General features: G+C 45.2%; 1 protein-coding gene across 1 annotated transcript in view; it reads right to left on the bottom strand.

The window, feature by feature from the left end:
• The window catches only part of LOC126293301 (uncharacterized), a 270,221-nt gene that overhangs the window by 49,551 nt on the left and 193,453 nt on the right, over positions 1-27,217 (bottom strand). The window contains exons 4-5 of the mRNA XM_049986432.1: positions 18,877-19,066; positions 2,708-2,781 (exon numbers count right to left, since the gene is read on the bottom strand). Of these exons, the coding sequence (XP_049842389.1) occupies positions 2,708-2,781; positions 18,877-19,066 (264 nt within the window). The remainder of the gene's footprint in view (positions 1-2,707; positions 2,782-18,876; positions 19,067-27,217) is intronic.

Genomic DNA, 27,217 nt, shown 5'->3' with positions numbered 1-27,217 from the left:
ACTCTCCCCCACCTTGTAGTGTTCACGCCAGCTACGGGGGTGACTGAACTTTGTGGACTGCAGCTGTTTTATAACCATTGGAATACATCACAACGCTCTCAAACCCATTAGGTGTCATTTCGATTCCTCTTCTCCTTTGGGTGCTTCGCTTGTTGTGTAGGGCCGCGTAATTTCACACATTATTTTATCTCATTCCAAATCTTTCATTTATACGACCTATGGTTTTTCGCTGCAGTAATTGAATGCTAGGGAAGAAAGACTATACCCTGTGTTTCACACTTCTTAATTCAAGGACTTCTTCCTGGGTATCAGTTCTTATTGTTCCCATGTGGCACTTGTACATATTTAGTACCTATCCTCCCCACAATTTGCGCCAATTTTTGTGAGACTTTCAAACGTCTTGCACCGTGTACGCTGCAGTTAGAGCTGCCAGTTTCATGGTCTTCTTCTCTTTCTTCTCCTCCTCCTCCTCCTCCTCCTCCTCCTCCTCCTCCTCCTCTTCCGCCTTGTTCTTCTTCTTCACTGTTTCAATGAGCAGGTTGGAGCCCCTTCTGACTTCACTGAAGGAATCCATCTTTCATTGCTATCCTTTTATAAATGATTACTTGTTTAAGTAATCCGTCATCCCTCATTCTGCTGATATTTTGTTCTCGTTTTATACACCCTCTCCGCTATTTTTTCTTTAGTGCAATATGTATTAAGTTCCTCTCTATGACAACATCGGTTTTCATTTGATGTATGTTGGTACTTACTGTAACTCGCTTCAAACATTTTCTTTCAGAGAGATGTTCTTCGTTAATGTCGAAGATGATGTCCCACATGTTAGAACTAGCTTAGCTCCGACTGCTTTGTTCGCGTTTGCGAACTATTACAACAATATACTTTATGAACATATATTACAAGTATTAAAAATTAATATATTAAAGATCCATTTCTTTTTCTACACAGTTCTGACAAAACCGATATGTCATGATGAGAGTTAAATAGCTTTTTTATGTAGTTCATAAATTGCAACAGTTTCTAGACTTTTCACACCAATTAAGGCCGTGTAAGTATCGTGTTTTCCGAACGCTCTTCTGAGCAGAAAGCGATTCTGGTAGCTGGAGTCGAAGGTTTTTGTTAAGTCTGCCTTTTGAGTTTTTCGAGTGATATTTCCATAGAAATTTTTATCCCCTAACACACATTTATGTCTAATCGAGTATTCAAATACCAGTTTTCATTGATTTAACTGTAAAAATGTTTTAATCTAATGAATTATTTTGATAGAATTTTCGTTCCCTATTGTACCCCCTCATGCGTTGAAAAATACAAATTTTCATAAATTTATCTTTAAAAATGCTTTCATAATGAAATATTTTCATTAAACTTTTCATCCTCTATGTCCAAAAATGCTGAAACTCGTATTTTTTTTGTTTCTGATCGACAAACCTAAATAACAATTTTCGTAGTTCTAGCTTCGAAAGTGCCTTAATAGCGACATATTTTCAAAAAAACGTTTCGTCCCCTATTTCTCCCATTTAGTCGTGGAGTTTCGAAAAATACCTTCTTATACAATACCTACAGTATAAGATCAACATCCTCTGCAAATTTCAAGCGGTATATCGTTGGCGGTTTTGGATGCGGTATGCTGAGTAAGCCAGGATATTTCTTTTCATGCAAAGAAAAAAATGAGATAGCCATTACTTTGTAAAATTTTATCCTCATGTTCTTTCTAGTCTGGCGAACCGGTCATGTGACTGTGGCAAGTATCATTTGAAACTTACAAGTGGTTAATTTTTTAACGACCTCATTTTCATGTTCCTGTACAATGTTGCAGCCTAACAGCCGAAAACGTGACACTTTTCTTTCTGGTTTTTCATCTGGTACTAGACCGGAGCGAACTGAAAATTTCCCTTTGAAAACTGCTACTTAAGTTTTCTTTTTACTGAGATTTAAGTTCAACAAAACGATCAAATGTGTGATAAATCATGTGGCACTTAACTGCTAAGGTCATCAGTCCCTAAGCTTACACACTACTTAACGCAAATTATCCTAAGGACGAACACACACACCCATGCCCGAGGGAGGACTCGAACCTCCGCCGGGACCAGCCGCACAGTCCATGACTGCAGCGCCTCAGACCGCTCGGCTGATCCCGCGCGGCTGAGATTTAAGTTGATGGTTCTTAGATAGGTGATTCAGGTTATGTTTTGCAAACCTGTAGATCACTTCCTCTCTTCTTCATTATTTGCTCATCGAGAAACAGCAGTATATCGTGTGTGTGTGTGTGTGTGTGTTCTGGTATACTGCTTAACTCTCAGGCTGCACTGTCTAACACTGTCGGCTCATTGCGTACGGAATATAGTGTGTAGGAGGCTGCACCCATGTCGCTCTCCTGTGTTGATCTCTATTGCTCCTATCTTCTTTCTCCTGTTTTTATTGTAACTTACGTGTACCGATACAAACTCTTCATTTATCGTATTAAGCATATCGATAACCCCCGTTTTTCCATGGTGTTCCAAGGCTTGCTTCCGTTCACGCTATCGAAACACTAAGTAACAAATGCAACGGCGTGACTCTCCAAGTTGTATTCTCGTCGTTTACGAATTAACTGTCATCACACGATGGTGTCCTCGCCCCCCATAAAGCTGACCTCCATCAGACAGAGTCCCAGTTTTGCTTCGCACGCTCCTTCCCGACTCCTCCAGCCCGCTTCTCCAGAACTCACCAGCTGCGTCTCCAGTTGTTTCTGCCTGCGCTCCTCCTCCGCCTGCAATCTCCGCCTCTCGGCTACCATGTTGTCTGGAACAAAACAGACAAGAATGTTGTGCGGCACACAGTCGGTTATTCAGGTTGTTTGCTGATATGCTACCTGGAAGATTCCAGTTTCGTTGGAACTGATGTGGAACGAGTAGAGGTACTGGGGCAGGTTATCACAATTTACGTTCTATAATTTTTTAAGAAGCCGTGTTAGCAGGTTCGTTTTAGGTCTTTAAACCATGTGCTCAAAAGTATCCAGTCACATATTGATGAGCTTTATGACAGCTTCAACTGTGCTGGGAAAACTATCAATCAGGTCTCTGAATGTTTGGGGCGAAGTATGTGTTCTAACTCAACCCAAAGGTGTTCCATTGGATTCAGGTCGCGACTCTGGACGCTCCAGTCCACTTCAGGAACCTTGTTATCCAGGAACACATCCACCATGGATGCTGCCTTTTGGCAGTGTGCATTGTGATGTCGATACGAACCATCATCGTCTCCTAAGTGTTCCTCTACCGTACGCAGCGCACAGCGCTGTAAGGTGTATACATATGGTTCCGCACTTAGCGTTTTCGTAAAAGGCAACGACAGGTTTACGGACGGAAATGTTGCTCAAATTCAGGTTTTTTCCTCCGTACTGGAATGTCGTAGAAAAATGGCGTTTGCTGTAATGAATAAAGCATACACTGAAGTTTTTATTGGTGTTTTGAAATTGAAAAATATTAATGTCTTCGCTGTGTGATTTGGGATTTTCCCGAGGCAGCACTGAAAGGGGGGACATCGGCGGTTTGTCGCTCTAACTCCGATTGTGGTTGTCTGAAACATGAAATTAACATATCACCCTGACCCTCACGCATGCAACCCTAGTCCATCGTAGTGATTTGGAACAAAAAAGTTTCTGCCGAAATTATTTGCAAAAACTAGCCAATTTTTGGACCCCTCTTTTTTGGCCGAAAAAAAAGCGGCTCCCGATGAACTGAAGGGAATTCAAATTGCTTCAAGGATGACAAAAATCATTAAAATATAATGAAAATTGTAGTGTGTGCTACTAAAACCATGTCGCAGAAGACGTTTTTTTGGAAAGACGGGTTTAGGAGGAGGAGATTAGTGTTTAACGTCCCGTCGACAACGAGATCATTAGAGACGGAGCGCTAGCTCGGGTGAGGGAAGAATGGGGAAGCAAATCGGCCGTGCCCTTTCAAAGGAACCCTCCCGGCATTTACCTGAAGCGATTTTAGGGAAATCACGGAAAACCTAAATCAGGATGGCCGGAGGCGGGATTGAACCGTCGTTCTCCCGAATGCGAGTCCAGTGTGCTAACCACTGCGCCACCTCGCTCGGTAACACGGGTTTACATTTGGCAAGTGTTTATCATGTATAAAAAGCGGCTAAGCTTGAAACTTACCGGATATCATCGATGCCTGTTCGATAGTAACTACCGCCCCGGCTAGTGGATGGGGTCGCTTTCTGTTAGTTTGACCTGATGAGCCCTCATTTACGTCCTCAAAGCCCTTCTCGTCGCTTAGTGCATCGCCGCTGGCGTATCTATCTTCACAGAATCTGCGCATTTCTTCGCCGATTTTGATTTGGAGGGCGCTTGCCACGTGCATTAATGAAGTATGCCCTACGCTGAATAGACAGACGGCCAGATTTGAAGCAATGTTGACAATTTCGCTTCGGCTGGATGTTATTTTTGGAACGTATCTCCAAATGAGACTACTGAAGCTTTCGTTCACATTTTCAGTAAAACAATGCTCCAGCGAAGCAGGTTTACTCAAATCGATATAAACAGGGGTGATGACATCGATTATGACTTATGGCAACCGGTCTCTAACGCCGAGGGGTGCCGTGCACTCTCGGGTTCGAACGCTCACAGAATCGTAACTTTTTGAAGTTCGCGCATAATATTTTGGGGAAGAATTCTTCAATGTATATACATACAAGTTTATATGCCAACTAGCTCTGCAGATGATGAAGAAATTGATGAAATGTATGATCAGATAAAAAAAATTATTCAGGTAGTAAAGGGAGGTGAAAATTTAATAGTCATGGGTGACTGGAATTCGAGAGTACGAAAAGGGAGAGAAGGAAACATAGCAGGTGAATATGGATTGGGGCTAAGAAATGAATGAGGAAGCCGTCTGGTAGAATTTTGCACAGAACATAACTTAATCATAGCCAACGCTTGGTTCAAGAATCGTAAAATAAGGTTGCACACTTGGAAGAATCCTGGAAATACTAGAAGGTGTCAGATACATCATATAATGGTAAGAGGTGTACCCGTGGTCTAGGGGTAGCGTCTTTGATTCATAATCAAATCGTCTTAGGTCCCGGGTTCGATCCCCGCCACTGCCTAAATTTTGATAAATAATCAGCATTGGCGGCCGAAGACGTCCTGCATAAGAAGTCAGCCTCATTCTGCCAACGGCCTTGTCAAAGAGGGCGGAGGAACGGATAGAGGTTCAGGGCACTCTAATGTCCCTAAAGGCGGAAGAATCAGCAATGATCAACGACATGAGGATGCAGAAGGCAATGGAAACCATTGCATTAAAGACAGGTAACGTGTATCCACAGGACATGGTGATCTCTCCGTTGGCAAAAGGTTCCGGAATAGTCCCCCATTCGGATCTCAGGGAGGGGACTGCCAAGGGGGAGGTTACCATGAGAAAAAGATTGAATAATCAACGAAAGTATAATGCTCTACGAGCCGGGGCGTGGAATGTCAGAAGCTTGAAAGTGGTAGGAAAACTAGAAAATCTGAAAAGGGAAATGCAAAGGATCAATCTAGATATAGTAGGGGTCAGTGAAGTGAAGTGGAAGGAAGACAAGGATTTCTGGTCAGACGAGTATCGGGTAATATCAGCAGCAGCAGAAAATGGTATAACAGGTGTAGGATTCGTTATGAATAGGAAGGTAGGGCAGAGGGTGTGTTACTGTGAACAGTTCAGTGACCGGGTTGTTCTAATCAGAATCGACAGCAGACCAACACCGACAACGATACTTCAGGTATACATGCCGACGTCGAAAGCTGAAGATGAACAGATAGAGAAAGTATATGAGGATATTGAAAGGGTAATGCAGTATGTAAAGGGGAACGAAAATCTAATAGTCATGGGAGACTGGAATGCAGGTGTAGAGGAAGGAGTAGAAGAAAAGGTTACAGGGGAATATGGGCTTGGGACAAGGAATGAAAGAGGAGAAAGACTAATTGAGTTCTGTAACAAGTTTCAGCTAGTAATAGCGAATACCCTGTTCAAGAATCACAAGAGGAGGAGGTATACTTGGAAAAGGCCGGGAGATATGGGAAGATTTCAATTGGATTACATCATGGTCAGACAGAGATTCCGAAGTCAGATACTGGATTGTAAGGCGTACCCAGGAGCAGATATAGACTCAGATCACAATATAGTAGTGATGAAGAGTAGGCTGAAGTTCTAAGGAATAACGAGATACGTTTGAAGTTCTCTAACTCTATAGGTACAGCAATAAGGAATAGCGCAGTAGGCAGCACAGTTGAAGAGGAATGGACGTCTCTAAAAAGGGCCATCACAGAAGTTGGGAAGGAAAACATAGGTACAAAGAAGGTAGCTGCGAAGAAACTATGGGTAACAGAAGAAATACTTCAGTTGATTGATGAAAGGAGGAAGTACAACCATGTTCCGGAAAAATCAGGAATACAGAAATACAAGTCGCTGAGGAATGAAATAAATAGGAAGTGCAGGGAAGCTAAGACGAAATGGCTGCAGGAAAAATGTGAAGACATCGAAAAAGATATGATTGTCGGAAGGACAGACTCGGCATACAGGAAAGTCAAAACAACCTTTGGTGACATTAAAAGCAACGGTGGTAACATTAAGAGTGCAACGGGAATTCCACTGTTAAATGCAGAGGAGAGAGCAGATAGGTGGAAAGAATACATTGAAAGCCTCTATGAGGGTGAAGATTTGTCTGATGTGATAGAAGAAGAAACAGGAGTCGATTTAGAAGGGATAGGAAATCCAGTATTAGAATCGGAAATTAAAAGAGCTTTGGAGGACTTACGGTCAAATAAGGCAGAAGGGATAGAAAACATTCCATCAGAATTTCTAAAATCATTAGGGGAAGTGGCAACAAAACGACTATTCACGTTGGTGTGTAGAATATGTGAGTCTGGCGACATACCATCTGACTTTCGGAAAAGCATCATCCACACAATCCGAAGACGGCAAGAGCTGACAAGTGCGAGAATAATCGTACAATCAGCTTAACAGCTAATGCATCGAAGCTGCTTACAAGAATAATATACAGAAGAATGGAAAAGAAAATTGAGAATGCGCTAGGTGACAATCAGGAAAAGTAAAGGAACGAGAGAGGCAATTCTGACGTTACGGCTAATAATGGAAGCAAGGCTAAAGAAAAATCAAGATACGTTCATAGGATTTGTCGACCTGGAAAAAGCGTTCGACAATATAAAATGCTGCAAGCTGTTCGAGACTCTGAAAACAGTAGGGGTAAACAATAGGGAGAGACGGGTCATATACAATATGTACAACAACCAAGAGGGAATAATAAGAGTGGACGATCAAGAACGAAGTGCTCGTATTAAGAAGGGTATTAAAATTCAAGGTGAAAGGATTTCAATGATATCCTGAGTGAAAGTGAAGAAGAATTAAATGATCTGCTGAAAGGAATGAACATTCTAATGAGTACACAGTATGGTTTGAGAGTAAATCGGAGAAAGACGAAGGTAACGAAAAATAGTAGAAATCAGAACAGCGAGAATCTTAAATTGTAAGACATTTCCAGGGGCATATGTGGACTCTGACCACAATCTATTGGTTATGACCTGTAGATTCAAACTGAAGAAATTGCAAAAAGGCGGGAATTTAAGGAGATGGGATCTCGACAAACTGATTAAACCAGAGGTTGTACAGAGTTTCAGGGAGAGCATAAGGGAACAATTGTCACAAATGGGGGAAAGAAATACAGTAGAAGATGAATGGGTACCTTTGAGGGATGAAGTAGTGAAGGCAGCATAGGATCAAGTAGGTAAAAAGACGAGGGCTAGTAGAAATCCTTGGGTAACAGAAGAAATGTTGAATTTAATTGATGAAAGGAGAAAATATAAAAATGCAGTAAATGAAACATGCAAAAAGGAATACAAACGTCTCAAAAATGAGATCGACAGAAAGTTCAAAATGGCTAATCAGGGATGGCTAGAGGACAAATCTAAGGCTGTAGAGGCTTATCTCACTAGGGGTAAGATAGATACTGCCTATAGGAAAATTAAAGAGACATTTGGAGAAAAGAGAACCACTTCTATCAATCTCAAGAGCTCAGATGGAAACCCAGTTCTAAGCACAGAAGGGAAAGCAGAAAGGTGGAAGGAGTGTATAGAGGGTCTATACAAGATGAAACGGGAAATACGATACTGACAGCCTTGGGAGAGCCAGTCCTGGCAAAACTCTACCATCTGGTTAGCAAGATGTATGAGACAGGCGAATTACCCTCACACATCAAGCAGAATATATGATTCCAATCCCAAAGAAAGCAGGTGTTGACAGATGTGAAAATTACGGAACAATCAGTTCAATAAGCCACATCTGCAAAATACTAACGCGTATTCTTTGCAGACGAATGGAAAAACTAGTAGAAGCCAACCTTGGGGAAGATCAGTTTGGATTCCATAGCAATACTGGAACACGTGAGGCAATACTGACCTTACCACTTATCTTAGAAGAAAGATTAAGGAAAGGCAAACCTACGTTTCTAGCATTGGTAGACTTAGAGAAATCTTTTGAGAATGTTGATTTGAATACTCTCTTTCAAATTCTGAACGTGGCAGGGGTAAAATACAGGGAGCGAAAGGCTATTTACAATTTGTACAGAAACCAGATGGCAGTTATAAGAGTCGAGGGACATGAAAGGGAAGCAGTGATTGGGAAGGGAGTGAGACAGGGTTGTAGCCTCTCCCCGATGTTATTCATCTGTATATTGAGCAAGCAGTAAAGTATACAAAATAAAAATTCGGAGTAGGTATTAAAATCCATGGAGAAGATATAAAAGCTTTGAGGTTTGCCGATGACATTGTAATTCTGTCAGAGACAGCGAAGGACTTGGAAGAGCAGTTTAATGAAAGGAGGATATAAGATGAACACCAACAAAAGCAAAACGAGGATAATGGAATGTAGTCGACTTAACTCGGGTGATGCTGAGGAAATTGGATTAGAAAATGAGACACTTAAAGTAGTAAAGGAGTTTTGCTATTTGGGGAGCAAAATAACTGATGATGGTCGAAGTAGAGAGGATGTAAAATGTAGACTGGCAATGGGAAGGAAAGCGTTTCTGAAGAAGAAATATTTATTAACATCGAGTATAGATTTAAGTGTCAGGAAGTCTGTTTCTGAAAGTATTTGTATGGAGTGTAGCCATGTGTGGAAGTGAAACATGGACGATAATTAGTTTGGACGAGAAGAGAATAGAAGCTTCCGAAATATGGTGCTACAGAAGAATGCTGAAGATTAGGTCTATAGATCACGTAACTAATGAGGAGGTATTGAACAGGATTGGGGAGAAGAGAAGTTTGTGGCCAACTTGAATAGAAGACGGGACCGGTTGGTAGGACATGTTCTGAGGCATCAAGGGATCACCAATTTAGTATTGGAGGGCAGCGTGGAAGGTAAAAATCATAGAGGGAGACCAAGAGACGAATACACTAAGCAGATTCAGAAGGACGTAGGTTGCAGTAGGTACCGGGAGATGAAGCAGTTTGCACAGGATAGAGTAGCATGGAGAGCTGCATCAAATTAGTCTCAGGACTGAAGACCACAACAACAACAACATATACACTCGAATTCCGTGATTTAAGAAATTTGGAGCCTTTTTCGACCATCACCCTGACGTTCCCCGTTAAGCGCAGTAAAGCCCACTGCCAAGCTACGAAATATACCCCCAGGCTGTAACACCAAACTCTATTTCACTGTTGGCAATACAAACGATGGCACGTAATGTTCTCCAGGCTTTCTCCAAGCCCAAACCCTTCTATGCGATTACCAGAGGACAGAACGCGATCCATCACTCTGGATCACTCAGTGTCCAGTGAAGTCACCCTCTAGACTTAGCATTGGCTACAGAAATATGTGCCTTATGGGCAGATGCTCCGGCAGTGCACCCGATTCCTGTTAACTCCCTGTGCACGGTCATTGTACTAGCTCGACAGCTACGAACACTTTGGATCTCGCGACTCATTCATGCAGCTGGTTTGACGCGGTTTTTTGAAAAAGGAACTTTCGACCCTGTCCCTCAGTACGTCAGGTGTGTGTGTGGACTTGGTTCACCCGTGGTGGCTGCTCCTTCTACACTCCTGGAAATGGAAAAAAGAACACATTGACACCGGTGTGTCAGACCCACCATACTCGCTCCGGACACTGCGAGAGGGCTGTACAAGCAATGATCACACGCACGGCACAGCGGGCACACCAGGAACCGCGGTGTTGGCCGTCGAATGGCGCTAGCTGCGCAGCATTTGTGCACCGCCGCCGTCAGTGTCAGCCAGTTTGCCGTGGCATACGGAGCTCCATCGCAGTCTTTAACACTGGTAGCATGCCGCGACAGCGTGGACGTGAACCGTATGTGCAGTTGACGGACTTTGAGCGAGGGCGTATAATGGGCATGCGGGAGGCCGGGTGAACGTACCGCCGAATTGCTGAACACGTGGGGCGTGAGGTCTCCACAGTACATCGATGTTGTCGCCAGTGGTCGGCGGAAGGTGCACGTGCCCGTCGACCTGGGACCGGACCGCAGCGACGCACGGATGCACGCCAAGACCGTAGGATCCTACGCAGTGCCGTAGGGGACCGCACCGCCACTTCCCAGCAAATTAGGGACACTGTTGCTCCTGGGGTATCGGCGAGGACCATTCGCAACCGTCTCCATGAAGCTGGGCTACGGTCCAGCACACCGTTAGGCGAATGGAGACGTGTTGTCTTCAGCGATGAGAGTCGCTTCTGCCTTGGTGCCAATGATGGTCGTATGCGTGTTTGGCGCCGTGCAGGTGAACGCCACAAACAGGACTGCTTACGACCGAGGCACACAGGGCCAACACCCGGCATCATGGTGTGTGGAGCGATCTCCTACACTGGCCGTACACCTCTGGTGATCGTCGAGGGGACACTGAATAGTGCACGGTACATCCAAACCGTCATCGAACCCATCGTTCTACCATTCCTAGACCGGCAAGGGAACTTGCTGTTCCAACAGGACAATGCACGTCCGCATGTATCCCGTGCCACCCAACGTGCTCTAGAAGGTGTGAGTCAACTACCCCGGCCAGAAAGATCTCCGTATCGGTCCCCCATTGACCATGTTTGGGACTGGATGAAGCGTCGTCTCACGCGATCTGCACGTCCAGCACGAACGCTGGTCCAACTGAGGCGCCAGGTGGAAATGGCATGGCAAGCCGTTCCACAGGACTACATCCATCATCTCTACGATCGTCTCCATGGGAGAATAGCAGCCTGCATTGCTGCGAAAGGTGGATATACACTGTACTAGTGCCGACATTGTGCATGCTCTGTTGCCTGTGTCTATGTGCCTGTGGTTCTGTCAGTGTGATCATGTCATGTATCTGACCCCAGCAATGTGTCAATAAAGTTTCCCCTTCCTGGGACAATGAATTCACGGTGTTCTTATTTCAATTTCCAGGAGTGTAGTTTGCACTTAAAAAAATTGTTCAAATGGCTCTGAACACTATGGGACTTAACTTCTAAGGTCATCAGTCCCCTACAACTTAGAACTACTTAAACCTAACTAACCTAAGGATATTACACACATCCATGCCCGAGGCAGGGTTCAAAGCTGCGGTCGCGCGGTTCCAGACAGTAGCGCCTAGAACCTCTCGGCCAACGCACTTGAAAGCCACATGGCCAACAAGTGAGTTGGGTGGCTTTAGAAGCCTTAAATTTTCTCTGACGAATTTGTTAGTGAAGTGATATCCAGTGACTTGTCCAGGCTGAAAGTCATTGAGCTCTCCTGTCCGACCCACCCTGCTGTCACTGACTCCCTGCTGACGATCCGACACTCCCCGCCTCCTTTTATACTGCCGGGTCCGCCCATCGTTACATCTGGTGGTCAGTTTCACATTACACAGAGGTATCCGGATACTTTTGATAAGACAGTGTATCTTTTAATTCGTATGCCTGCCCGTGTTAACCCAAAAATTTGAGTCTTTAGTAGGCATGCGGCACTTCAGAAAAATATTGTAGGTATAAATTTGTTTAACTACAAAAAAGCTATATTATGAATAGAAAAATAAAAAAAATAGCATTGATAAACCACTAATAAAAATTTAACACCAATTTACTCACCAAAATCAAAATTTAAATAAATATTTAACGCAAGTCTTATATTAGTCTAGTACACTACTGGATATTAAAATTGCTACACCACGAAGATCACGTGCTACAAACGCGAAGTTTAACTGACAGGAATAAGATGACGTGATATGCAAATGATTAGCTTTTCAGAGCCATTCTCACAAGGTTGGCGCAGGTGGCGACACCTACAACTTGCTGACATAAGGAAAGTTTCCAACCGATTTCTCATACACGAACAGCAGTTGACCGGCGTTGCCTGGTGAAACGTTGTTGTGATGCCTCATGTAAGGAGGAGAAATGCGTACCATCGCGTCTCCGACTTTGATAAAGGTCGGATTGTAGCCTGTCGCGATTGCGGTTTATCGTATCGAGACGTTGCTGCTCGCGTTGGTCGAGATCCAATGACTGTTAGCAGAATATGCAATCGGTGGGTTCAGGAGGGTAATACGGATCGCCGTGCTGGATCCCAACGGCCTCGTATCACTAGCAGGCGAGATGACAGGCTTCTTATCCGCACGGCTGTAACGGATCGTGCAGCCACGTCTCGATTACTAAGTCAACTGATGGGGACGTTTGCAAGACAATAACCATCTGCACGAACAGTTCGACAACGTTTGCAGCATCATGGACTATCAGCTCGGAGACTGTGGCTGTGGTTACCCTTGACGCTGCATCACAGGCAGGAGCGCCTGCGATGGTCTACTCAACATCGAACCTGGGTGCACGAATGGCAAAACTTCATTTTTTTGGATGAATCCAGGTTCTGTTTACAGCATCGTGATGGTCGCATCCGTGTTTGGCGACATCGTGGTGAACGCACATTGGAAGCGTGTATTCGTCATCGCCATACTGGCGTATCACCCGGCTTGATGGTATGGGGTGCCATTGGTTACACGTCTCGGTCACCTCTTGTTCGCATTGACGGCACTTTCAACAGTGGACGTTACATTTCAGATGTGTTACGACCCGTGGCTCTACCCTTCATTCGATCCATGGGTAACCCTACATTTCAGCAGGATAATGCACGACCGCATGTTGCAGGTCCTGTACGGGCCTTTCTCGATACAGAAAATGTTCGACTGCTGCCCTGACCAGCACATTCTCCAGATCTCTCACCAATTGAAAACGTCTGGTCAATGGTGGCCGAGCAACTGTCTCGTCACAATACGCCAGTCACTACTCTCGATGAACTGTGGTATCGTGTTGAAGCTGCATGGGCAGCTGTACCTGCACACGCCATCCAAGATCTGTTTGACTCAACGCCCAGGCGTATTAAGGCCGTTATCACGGCCAGAGGTGGTTGTTCTGGGTACTGATTTCTCAGGATCTATGCACCCAAATTGCGTGAAAATGTAATCACATATCAGCGCTAGTATAATATATTTGTCCAATGAATACCCGTTTATCATCTGCATTTATTTCTGGTGCAGCAATTTTAATGGGCAGTAGTGCACTTTACAGCTAACTCAACAAATTTTCAGAGTTATAAAAGCTATTTAGCGCAGATGTATATACACTGGCTCGATGTTTCCTTGACTTAGGGTGAAAATGAACCAAACGGAACAGTCAGTACCATCCTTTTCCTCACTAAACACGACTTTCGTTCCATTTCTTTTTTCATCCTTTCTATTTTTTGCATTCTCTTTATTTGCAGTTGATTTCCTGAAGAGGTATTTCATGGATTTTTGAAAATTGCATTTTGAGTGTGTTAGAAGTGTGGTGTAGGCGCCCAACTGATTTTATATGGCCCTTCAGTGTTTTGCGGATGTGTACTGAATTTTACGCTTAGGAACGCAGTCGCTAATGTTACGTGCGAAGAGCTGTTGCCCGGGCGCCGGCAGCACCTGTAGTTCTTCAGTGAAAGTCTGAATCAGGCACTGCGCCACGCACGACCCCGTGCGTCCCGCCGCCGCCGCCAGTGTCTGCCTCAGCATCACTCGCACCTGGCCTCTGCATCGGAGATGACCGGCAACTCGGTACCGGCCGTCCAACTCGACCACCTTATTTGTTCTGCTCCCGAGTCAATACAAAACTTCGGCTGTTTCATTTCGCACTAATCATGAACATTCAAAAGCTGCTGTAGTGATTAGGTTTCCTCGAAAGGGCTAGTACGTGGGTTTATGGACTTTTCAGTGTAACTGTCCTACGCCGTTTACCTGGCCTCTGTTCTCATTGCACACCAACTAGAACCACACACATCACGTAGGTTAGCGTACCACAACACCAGGTTTTGCGGTTAACATTGGCCGGCCGCGGTGGTCTCGCAGTTCTAGGCGCGCAGTCCGGAACCGTGCGACTGCTACGGTCGCAGGTTCGAATCCTGCCTCGGGCATGGATGTGTGTGATGTCCTTAGGTTAGTTAGGTTTAGGTAGTTCTGAGTTCTAGGGGACTTATGACCACAGCAGTCCCATAGCGCTCAGAGCCATTTGCGGTTAACACGTGGATTTTAACACTTTATAAGCAAAGAAGATTTAGGATTTGCCGGATGATTAGTTTGGCTTTGGGAAAGGTAAAGGCACCAGAGAGGCAGTTCTGACGTTGCGGCTGGCAATAGCAGCAAGACTAAACAAAAATCGAGACACGTTCATAGGATTCGTCGACCTGGAAAAAGCATGCGACAGTGTTAGATAGTGCAAGAAGTTCGTAATTCGGAGGAAAATAGGGGTAAATTACAAGCAGACTCAAAAGGGAATAATAAGAATGGAAGACCAAGAACGGAGGGCTCGGATTAAAAAAAAGGTATAAGACAGGGATATAATCTTTCAACCCTCCTTTCAACCTATACATCGAAGACGCAATGACGGAAATAAAAGAAAGATTCAGGAGTCTAATTAAAATTCGAGATGAGAGAATATCTGTGATGCGATTCGTTGATGACATTGCTATCCTGAGTGAAAGTGAGGAACAATTACATGATCTGCTGAGCTGAATGAAATGTTTAGTAAGAAGAGGATGTGGATTGAGAGTAAATGGAATAAAGACAAAACTAGTGAGAAGTAGGAGAAATGAGAAAAGCGAAAAACTTAGCATCTGGATTATGGTCAGCAACTAGATGAAGTTAAGGAATTCTGCTACGTAGGCAGCAAAATAACCAATGATGGATGGAGCAAGGAGGACATCAAGAGCAGACTAGCAATGGGAGAAAGGCCATTCCTGGCCAAGAGAAGTCTATTAGCACCAAACATAGGTCTTAATATGAGGAAGATATTTCTGAGAACGAACATTTGGACCGCAGCATTTTGTAGTAATGAATGTCACATGGACTGTGGGAAAACCGGAACAGAAGGGAATCGAAGTATTTGAGATGTGGTGCCACAGAACGATGTTGAAAATTAGCTGGACTGATAACGTAAGGAATGGGGAGGTTTTTGCGCAAAATCGCAGAGGAAAGGAATATGTGGAAAACAGTGATATATACACTCCTGGAAATGGAAAAAATAACACATTGACACCGGTGTGTCAGACCCACCATACTTGCTCCGGACACTGCGAGAGGGCTGTACAAGCAATGATCACACGCACGGCACAGCGGACACACCAGGAACCGCGGTGTTGGCCGTCGAATGGCGCTAGCTGCGCAGCATTTGTGCACCGCCGCCGTCAGTGTCAGCCAGTTTGCCGTGGCATACGGAGCTCCATCGCAGTCTTTAACACTGGTAGCATGCCGCGACAGCGTGGACGTGAACCGTATGTGCAGTTGACGGACTTTGAGCGAGGGCGTATAGTGGGCATGCGGGAGGCTGGGTGGACGTACCGCCGAATTGCTCAACACGTGGGGCGTGAGGTCTCCAAGTACATCGATGTTGTCGCCAGTGGTCGGCGGAAGGTGCACGTGCCCGTCGACCTGGGACCGGACCGCAGCGACGCACGGATGCACGCCAAGACCGTAGGATCCTACGCAGTGCCGTAGGGGACCGCACCGCCACTTCCCAGCAAATTAGGGACACTGTTGCTCGTGGGGTATCGGCGAGGACCATTCGCAACCGTCTCCATGAAGCTGGGCTACGGTCCCGCACACCGTTAGACCGTCTTCTGCTCACGCCCCAACATCGTGCAGCCCGCCTCCAGTGATGTCGCGACAGGCGTGAATGGAGGGACAAATGGAGACGTGTCGTCTTCAGCGATGAGAGTCGCTTCTGCCTTGGTGCCAATGATGGTCGTATGCGTGTTTGGCGCCGTGCAGGTGAGCGCCACAATCAGGACTGCATACGACCGAGGCACACAGGGCCAACAGCCGGCATCATGGTGTGGGGAGCGATCTCCTACACTGGCCGTACACTTCTGGTGATCGTCGAGGGGACACTAAACAGTGCACGGTACATCCAAACCGTCATCGAACCCATCGTTGTACCATTCCTAGACCGGCAAGGGAACTTGCTGTTCCAACAGGACAATGCACGTCCGCATGTATCCCGTGCCACCCAACGTGCTCTAGAAGGTGTAAGTCAACTACCCTGGCCAGCAAGATCTCCGGATCTGTCCCCCATTGAGCATGTTTGGGACTGGATGAAGCGTCGTCTCACGCGGTCTGCACGTCCAGCACGAACGCTGGTCCAACTGAGGCGCCAGGTGGAAATGGCATGGCAAGCCGTTCCACAGGACTACATCCAGCATCTCTACGATCGTCTCCATGGGAGAATAGGAGCCTGCATTGCTGCGAAAGGTGGATATACACTGTACTAGTGCCGACATTGTGCATGCTCTGTTGCCTGTGTCTATGTGCCTGTGGTTCTGTCAGTATGATCATGTGATGTATCTGACCCCAGGAATGTGTCAATAAAGTTTCCCCTTCCTGGGACAATGAATTCACGGTGTTCTTATTTCAATTTCCAGGAGTGTAGAATGTCGTGTGGCTAGGGACTCCCGTCGATTAGACCGTTCGCCGGGTGCAGGTCTTTCTATTTGACGCCACTTCGGCGACTTGCGCGTCGATGGTGATGAAATGATGATGATTAGAACAACACAACACCCAGTCTGTGAGCGGAGAAAATCTCCGACCCAGCCGGGAATCGAACCCGGGCCCTTAGGATTGACAATCTGTCGCGCTCACCACTTTTTCTTCATTCTTTTTTTTTGTGCTTGGTCGTTGCGGAGGTCACATGACATCCGTTTAAGTTCGTTGTTGATCCTTTCACTCAGTTTTTTTATTACAGAGGCTAACCAGCTCTCCGACCGAACACGTTGAGGTACCGTGCCGGCTAGGCCACTCAGCTACCGGGGGCGGACGAAAACACTGAAACGGAGAACGGACAGTATGATTGGACATCTGTTAAGACATCAGGGAAAGGCTTCCATGGTACTAGAGGGAAATGTAGAGGTGAAAACTGTAGAGGGAGAAAGAGATTTGAATACTTTCAAATAAATAATTGAGGATGCAGGTTGCAAGTGTGACTATGGAATGAAGAGGTTGGCACAGGAGAGGAATTCGTAGCACGCTGCATTGAACCAGTTAGAATACCGATAACTCAAAACAAAAACAGTTAAAAACAATACAAATAAAACTTCCTGGCAGATTAAAACTGCGTGCCAGCACGAGACTCGAACTCGGGACCTTTGCCTTTCGCGGGGAAGTGCTCTACCAACTGAGCTAACCCAAGCACGACTCACACCCCGTCCTCACAGATTTACTTCTGCCACTACCTCGTCTCCAAACTTCACAGAAGCTCTCCTGCGAACCTTGCAGAACTAGCACTCCTGAAAGAAAGGATACTGGGGAGACATGGCTTAGCCACAGCCTGGAGGATGTCTCTAGAATGAGATCTTCACTCTGCAGCGGAGTGTGCCCTGATATGAAACTTCCTGGCAGATTAAAACTGTGTGCCGGACCGAGACTCGAACTCGGGATCTTTGCCTTTTCCGGGCAAGTGCTCTACCAACTGAGCTACCCGAGCAGGACTCACGCCCCCTCATCACAGCTTTACTTCTGCCAGTACCTCGTCTCCTACCTTCCAAACTTTACAGAAGCTCTCCTGCGAACCTTGCAGAACTAGCACTCCTGAAAGAAAGAATATTGCGGAGACATGGCTTAGCCATAGCGTGGGTGATGTATCCAGGATGAGATTTTCACTCTGCAGCGGAGTATGCGCTGAAATGAAACTTCCTGGCAGATTAAAACTGTGTGTCGGACCGAGACTCCAACTCGGGACCTTTGCCTTTCGCGGGGAAGTGCTCTTCCATCTAAGGAAATCTTCTGTGAAGTTCGGCGACGAGGTACTGGCAGAAGTATGTCTGTGAGGAGAGGGTGTGAGTCGTGCTTGGATAGCTCAGTCGGTAGAGCACTTGCCCGCGAAAGGCCAAGGTCCCGAGTTCGAGTCTCGGCCTGGCACACAGTTTTAAGTTTTATATCCGCGCACACTCCGCTGCAGAGTGAAAATCTCATTGAATAAATACTCTATGGGAATAGACATCGTCCGTCCCTTGCTGCCTCCCTCCCTGCCGCTCCCCTCCCCACCGTCCCCAACTCGCCCTATGAGATTTGCATTACGACACCTTGCAAGTGCGCCGATGATACTGCTGTTGATCGCCCTAAGTCCAACACCATTGTCATGGTTCAAATGGCTCTGAGCACTGTGGGACTTAACACCCGAGGTCATCAGTGGCCTAGAACTACTAAAACCTAACTAACCTAAGGACACCACACAACACCCAGTCATCACGAGGCAGAGAAAAATCCCTGATCCCGCCGGGAATCGAACCCGGAAGCGAGAACGCTACCGCACGACCACGAGCTGCGGTCCACTATGGTGCAGCAGGAGCGTGTTACAGGGCAGAGTGCGGACTCACCGAGCTGCTGCTTGTATGCCCGCTGCTGCTCCCCGGGCTGGCGGTACCTCAGCAGGTTGTCGACGCAGCGGCGGCCCGTCTCGTGCGGCTGGAAGTGGATGAGCGGGTCCCTGCGGAGGCCGCCGCTGGGCGAGGGAGACGGCGAGGCGCGCGGGGGCCCGTCCGCTGGCAGGGCGGCAGGCCGCTGGCCCTGCGAACCGGCCACGTGCTCACCTCACCTGCATCTACAAGCCACCCAGCGGCGTGTGGCGGAGGGCACTTTACCGTCCTTTCCTGTTCCACTCGCGTGCGGTTCGCGGGAAGAACGACTGCCGGAAAGCCTCCGGGCGCGCTCGAATCTCTCTAATTTTACATTCGTGATCTCCTCGGGAGGTATAAGTAGGGGGAAGTAATATATTCGATACCTCATCCAGAAACGCACCCTCTCGAAACCTGGGCAGCAAGCTACACCGCGATGCAGAGCGCCTCTCTTGCACAGTCTGCCACTTGAGTTTGCTAAACATCTCCGTAACGCTATCACGCTTACCAAATAAGACTGTGACGAAACGCGCCGCTCTTCTTTGGATCTTCTCTATCTCCTCCGTCAACCCGACCTGGTACGGATCCCACACTGATGAGCAATACCCAAGTATAGGTCGAACGAGTGTTTTGTAAGCCACCTCCTTCGTTGATGGACTACATTTTCTAAGGACTCTCCCAATTAATCTCAACCTGGCACCCGCCTTACCAACAATTTTATATCATCATTCCACTTCAAATCGCTCCGCACGCATACTCCCAGATATTTTACAGAAGTAACTGCTACCAGTGTTTGTTCCGCTATCATATAATCATACAATAAAGGATCCTTCTTTCTATGTATTCGCAATACATTACATTTGTCTATGTTAAGGGTCAGTTGCCACTCCCTGCACCAAGTGCCTATCCCCTGCAGATCTTCCTGCATTTCGCTACAATTTTCTAATGCTGCAACGTCTCTGTATACTACAGCATCATCCGCGAAAAGCCGCATGGAACTTCCGACACTATATACTAGGTCATTTATATATATTGTGAAAAGCAACGGTCCCCTAACACTCCTCTGTGGCACGCCAGAGGTCACTTTAACGTCTGTAGACGTCTCTCCATTGAGAACAACATGCTGTGTTCTGTTTGCTAAAAACTCTTCAATCCAGCCATACATCTGGTCTGATATTCTGTAGGCTCTTACTTTGTTTATCAGGCGACAGTGCGGAATTGTATCGAACGCCTTCCGGAAGTCAAGGAAAATAGCATCTACCTGGGAGCCTGTATCTAATATTTTCTGGGTCTCATGAACAAATAAAGTGATTTGGGTCTCACACGATCGCTGTTTACGCAATCCATGTTGATTCCTAAAGAGTAGATTCTGGGTTTCCAAAAACGACATGATACTCGAGGAAAAAACATGTTCTAAAATTCTACAACAGATCGACGTCAGAGATATAGGTCTATAGTTTTGCACATCTGCTCGACGGCCCTTCTTGAAGACTGGGACTACCTGTGCTCTTTTCCAATCATTGGGAACCTTCCGTTCCTCAAGAGACTTGCGGTACACGGGTGTTGGAAGAGGGGCAAGTTCTTTCGCGTACTCTGTGTAGAATCGAATTGGTATCCCGTCAGGTCCAGTGGAATTTAATGTGTTGAGTGATTCCAGATGCTTTTCTATTTCTTCGACACTTATTTCAATGTCAGCCATTTTTTTGCTTGTGCGAGGATTTAGAGAAGGAACTGCAGTGCGGTCTTCCTCTGTCAAACAGCTTTGGAAAAAGGTGTTTAGTATTTCAGCTTTACGCGTGTCATCCTCTGTTTCAATGCCATCATCATCCCGGAGTGTCTGGATATGCTGTTTCGAACCACTTACTGATTTAACGTAAGACCAGAACTTCCTAGGATTTTCAAATGGTTCAAATGGCTCAGAGCACTATGGGACTTAACATCTATGGTCATCAGTCCCCTAGAACTTAGAACTACTTAAACCTAACTAACCTAAGGACATCACACAACACCCAGCCATCACGAGGCAGAGAAAATCCCTGACCCCGCCAGGAATCGAACCCGGGAACCCGGGCGTGGGAAGCGAGAACGCTACCGCACGACCACAAGATGCGGGCCCCTAGGATTTTCTGTCAAGTCGGTACATAGAATTTTACTTTCGAATTCACTGAACTCTTTACGCTCACTGTGGTGTAGCCACGGGGAGCCTCGTCTACCCCACTGGTGCTCTGAGCGACACCGTGGTGGAATGTCGCTTCTGACCTTCCAGCTGAAAATCTAGCCACTTTGATGGCTCCCTTCCTTTGGGTTAATAATTTACGAGGGCCACTCAGAAAGAAGTGGCTCCTAATATCTCCTCCTTCATTAAGTTCTCAACATTTCTACATATACTGGTGAGCCAAATCATTATCTACACCTGGCTAATGGCTTGTTCGCCCATCTTTGAAATAATATACATTTATTGAACAAATAAGCCGTCGGTCACAGATATTAAGTCAAAATTGATCAGGTTTCGACGCTACTATGAGCGTCGTCTTCAGAACTAAACTAACTGTTCTAAAACATTAGGTATATAATACGTTAATAAAATTAAAGTTTGTACTGAGCGGAAACAGATGCAGTACTTACAAGTCACATATTAAAAAATCTAAGCCTGAAAGGCGACGTCATGAATAGTTGCAAAGAAGATAGCGAGTCTTGTTGCAACACTTGTTCACTCAAGTACGAGCAGCCCTTAGCGACTCGCCATCTTATTTAAAACTATTCATGACGTCGCCTTACCGGCTTAGATTTTTTTTAAATGTGACTTGTAAGTACTGCATCTCTTTTCGGTCAGTATAAACTTTAATTTTATTAATGTATTATACACCTAATATGTATAGAAGTTATTTTAATTCTGAAGACGACGCTCACAGTAACGTCTAAACCTGGTCAATATTGACTTAATATTTGTGACCGAGGGCTCATTTGTTCTAATATAATTCTGACACGGCCACTGAACTTTAGCAGCTATGTTCAAAGTTTTACATTTATTGAGCTTATCAGAAATCCGACTGTTTGTTAGTAGGTTTGTGGGGGTATATGACACTAGATGTTTACGCACAGGTCATGTAATTCGCGTAAATAACGCGCCGCTGATTCACGTATGGGTTGATGGCGCCCGATAGCGACCCTGACGGGTTCCATTGGATTTACATCAGGCGAATTTGGTCGCCGAGACATCAACGTGAGTTCACTATATTGCTCCCCAAGCCACTGCACCACGGTTCTGGCTCGGAGACACGGGGCAGTTACGCTGTTCGAAGATGACATCGCCGTCGGGGAAGGCATTAAAACGTGAAGAGATGCAGGTGGTTCGCAGCTGTCAGCGTGTCTTCGATTACTACCTCAGGACCCATGGTAGCGCAGGAGAATGTCTCCCACAGCATAACACTGCTCCCACCAGCCTGTGTCCATGGCGCGCTGCACGTTTCCAACCGCCGTTCATCTTGATTACGGCGTTTCTGGAGTGGACCGTCGACCTAGAGTAGCTAAAATGCGAGTCACCCGAAGATGTGAGTCACACGTTTCCACTGATCGACGGTCGAATCCCGATGGTCCCGTGCCTACGGCAATCGTAACTGATGACATGTGAACACGTAGGGGTGATCCCGTGCAGATTCCACGTTCAACAATGTACGGTAACTGGTATGCTCCGAAACATTAGTGTGTCCACCAACATTATGCTCTATCCGCAAAGACGCCACACATCACCATCTATCCTCCTTCAGACAAGCCTCCGAATCCGTGGACAGTCGAGAACGTCCAACCATTTAGTGCGTAGTGGTAGTTTCACTATCCTCCTACCTCTTTCCTTAGATGCTCACGACAGTAGCACGTGAACATTCGACCAGCTTTCGCCGTTTTCGAGATAAACTAATAATTATATGCCTTGGGGTAAAGTCACTTGTCTCAATGCATTTGCCCATTTGCAGCCCATATCTTCTCTATGGTGACCACCGTCCGTGTCTCTCAGCTTAAAGTAAGTATTATATTCAAATGTCTTTCTGTTTTTTATGTTATACTTTCTGACATGTTCCACACCCATGAGAAACATCTCATTTTTTTGGGTCTATGGAACTAAAACTGAATCTAATCTAATCAGATCAACTTAAAATGATTTAAAAGAGTTTCATGTTCTACAATGGTAACAAGCTGGCTTTCTTCTGGTCAAAGCAGTTTTAGAAATTTATGCTGTATTTTGTAAGTGATATTATGTCCATACGTCTACGTAACAGCAGTATTGAAAACAGTCGTTGCCCCAAAGTAAAGTTTTTACTGCGTTAACCTGAAAAGCAGTCCTTTGCGTAGTAATAAGTAAAGAATAACTCATTTTTGCCAAGATTAGGCATATTCATTGGTTACATAGCACACTACAGATTCCATAAACTGTTGCTGGTCATTTATTATTACTGATGGTCATTAACATAACTAACATCATTCCATTTCAGTTTAATGTCTTTTGTGTTCACACATGTCTTTTACCTGTAAGTCAGTGCGTATTCATTTTGTCAATTTAGTGTATTGCCTTTCTAATACGGTATTTGTGTGATTCCAAAGTCATTAAAATCATTTACCGAAATTAACCCTCGCGCGTTTCGAGCTGGCGGTCGTCTTATATTGCAATCAAAATTAATTCAACACAGATTTCGGCATGCAAAATTACGGCTAACTACTGTGAACTTTAATTTATAATTACTGTCTGCATTTCGATCGTTGCTGTAGGTAGCAATGAACACTCGAGTTATAGCGATCGAGTTTTAACTATACATATTCTATCGGTAAGCACTGATCGTATTCGATTCCTTGTTTACACTAACAGCGCAACATTAGGTACACAGTCACAATGAAACTATATATACACCGTAGAGTATACGTATATTATAATATAACAAGAGGCCTTGAAAATGAACTTCTAGGCACTCTGATGAGTTTTTCTCTGCTATCTAATCAGATTCCCACGTCTTCTCACTGACAATGAACACCATCGGCAACCCGACTCTCAACAATTCTATTGTCCCTCCCCCCTCTAATTTCGATATCCACTTCGCCACCTCTGCTGCATCGACACATTCCATCAACCTTCCAGCTCCATCTTCCCGCAACGAAATTTCAACCGTCAGTCTCTGCGAGGTATCTAAATGTGCCCTAAAATTTACCCACCTCACCAATAATAATCCTACCCCAACCATTCCATCACATTAGGACTCCCTTTCCTTTTCCTCCTCCTTTCTCCCCACATCTTTTCCCCTTCGTACACTAACAGTAAAAAATCGCGAGACCAAAAAATAATTAATGTAGAGCAATTAAAGTTCAGGAATACATTTTTCTAGCTAACGTACACAAGTAATAACATTGCAAGATCACTGGTTAATATAAACGTGGACTAGGCCATTGCAAATGCGAAATGCTGGTAGATTGAGTCAATAATTAAATCACTGAAGATTAAGGACTCTCTTGGTTATGATGGAGTGCCTAGTAGAATATTAAAGTACTGTGCTGCACATGTTAGCCCTGTATTTAGATACATTTGTAATTTTCCTTTAGGAAAGATTAGTTTCCTGAGCGATTAAAGTACTCAGTAGTAAACCCGCTTTATAAAAAGGAGAATGGAATAATGCTGATAATTTTAGTTCTATTTCTAACCCATCAGTGTTTGCAGAAGTTATTGAAAAGGCTGTGTATGTAAGGATAATTGATCACTTTATGTCACAATTTGCTATCAGATGTACAGTTCGGCTTTACAAGTCGTTTAACAACTGAAAATGCGATATTCGCTTTTCTGTGTGAGATACTGGATGGGCTAAACAAAAGGTTTAGAACGCTTGGTATATTTTTTATTTAATTAAGGCATTTGACTGTGTTGATCACAAAATATTGCTCCAGAAGTTGGACCATTCCGGAATATGGGGAGTAGCTCACAATTGGTTCACCTCTTACTTTAGCAACAGACAGCAAAAGGTCATTATTCACAATGTTGATAACGGCTGTGATGTGGGGTGTGAGTGGGGTACTGTCAAGTGGGGGGTGCCCCAGGGATCAGTGTTGGGGCCGCTTCTGCTCCTTATTTATATAAATGATATGCACTGTAGTGTTACGAGTTCGCTGATGTGACTAGCTTGGTAGTAAAGGATGTTTTGTACAACATTGGCTCGGTTTAAAATACTTCATGGCTTGTAGAAAATAAACTAACTTTTAATCACTGTAAGACTCAGTTTCTACTGTTTCTAACACGCAATTCAACAAAACCTGACGTTTTAATTTCACAGAATGGGCATATGATTAGTGAAACTGAACAGTTCAAATTTCTAGGTGTTCAGATAGAGAGTAAACTGTCGTGGAAAGCCGACGTTCAGAATCTTGTTCAAAGAATTTATGCTGCCATTTTTACTATTCGAACGGTATCCGAAGTGAGTGATACTTCGACACGAAAGTTAGTCGACTTTGCTGATTTTCATCGTATGGTATTATATTTTGGGGTAACTCTTCCCGTACTAAAAGGATATTTCTGGCTCAGAAACGGGCGGTTCGGTCAGTAAGCGGTGTGAGTTCACGAACCTCTTGTCGACCTCTGTTCACGAGTCTGGGTATTTTGACATTGGCCTCTCAATATATACATATTCCTTACAGTCATTTATTGTTAACAATATTAGCTTATTCCAAAGAATAAGCAGCTTTCACTCGGTTAATGGCAGAAATCAAACCTGCAATTGAATCGGAGTTTCCTTCATTCTTGTGCAAAAAGGTGTGCAGTATACCGCTGGATACGTTTTCAAAAAGCTACCACTCGAATTCAAAAATATTAGCAGTAATCCACGCGCTTTGAAATCGAAACTGAAGATTTTCCTCATGGGTCACTCCTTCTATTCTGTCGAGGAGTTCCTTGAAAAATTAAGCTGATTCTTATTGTATTGCTGATAGCGTTTACTTAAACTTATGGACTGACTTATTTCGGGTTCATAAACATTTATTTTTATCTGTTAGTACTTTTATGTTGTAGTTTCATGCACTGACACGTTCCATGACCTTGGAGATTTGCTTCTCAGTTTGGTCCTATGGAACGTGATGCGTGTAAATAAAAATAAATAAATAGCCGATGCAGCTGCCAAATGTTGAATGCAAGCGTGTAAATGTGTAGCACTGCGTTGTCAGTTGCCGGATGTCAGTTTTTGGGATGGACTTCTGTGCCTGTTGTACTTGGTTAATGCTGGAACTTCCTGGCAGATTAAAACTGTGTGCCGGACCGAGACTCGAACTCGGGACCTTTGCCTTTCGCGGGCAAGTGCTCTACCAACTGAGCTACCCAAGCACGACTCACGCCCCGTCCTCAAAACTTTACTTCTGCCAGTACCTCGTCTCCTACCTTCCAAACTTTACAGAACCTCTCCTGCGAACCTTGCAGGACTAGCACTCCTGAAAGAAAGGATATTGCGGAGACATGGCATAGCCACAGCCTGAGGGATGTTTCCAGAATCAGATTTTCACTCTGCAGCGGAGTGTGCGCTGATGTGAAACTTCCTGGCAGATTAAAACTGTGTGCCGGACCGTGACTCGAACTCGGGACCTTTGCCTTTCGCGGGCAAGTGCTCTACCAACTGAGCTAACCAAGCACGACTCGCGCCCCGTCCTCACAGCTTTACTTCTGCCAGTACCTCGTCTCCTACCTTTCAAACTTTACAGAAGCTCTCCTGCGAACCAAGGAGAGCAATTTTGGTCTATCGTCTGCATGTTGCAGCTGATTACGTTCTGTATTGTATACATTGTTTCTTCTTTACCATCATCTATGTATACTGTTTTGTGGGAAAATAAACGCAACATTACAAAATTTCCGTTTGTTGCTTTAATTTTGGACACCAGTGTACATCCCGTGATCACAGGCCTGCAGACCCAAACTGCCTCCATTGCCTTCTGTTGCGCTCGGTTCTTCCAGGTGTCTGCAATCCATGGCGCTGCCAGGTCCTTGGTCCATCCAGTGTTGCCTTGGTTGTCCTGTGAGGTATCTGGTGTTCGGTTTCCCTCTCGAGTGCCTTCTTCTCCTGTCTGTATTCCGGCATACACGCTATGTGGCCTATCCACTGGACTCTTTTGCTCTTCAGGTTCCGTAGGATTGTTTGTTGTTGCATCAAGAGACAGATTTCTTTGTTCTTCCTGCTCCTCCATTCTCCTTTATCTAAGACTGGTTCCCCTGTCATCCTAATCGCTCGTCTTACAAATATTAACAATTTTTCCTTTGAAAACTTCCTGGCAGATTAAAACTGTGTGCCGAATCGACACTCGAACTCGGGAC

This window comes from Schistocerca gregaria, chromosome 10, assembly GCF_023897955.1.
Source record: "Schistocerca gregaria isolate iqSchGreg1 chromosome 10, iqSchGreg1.2, whole genome shotgun sequence".
NCBI classification, from domain to species: Eukaryota; Metazoa; Arthropoda; class Insecta; order Orthoptera; family Acrididae; genus Schistocerca; species Schistocerca gregaria.
Note: the sequence above shows the minus strand (reverse complement) of the source record. Positions and strands in the feature narration are given on the sequence as shown.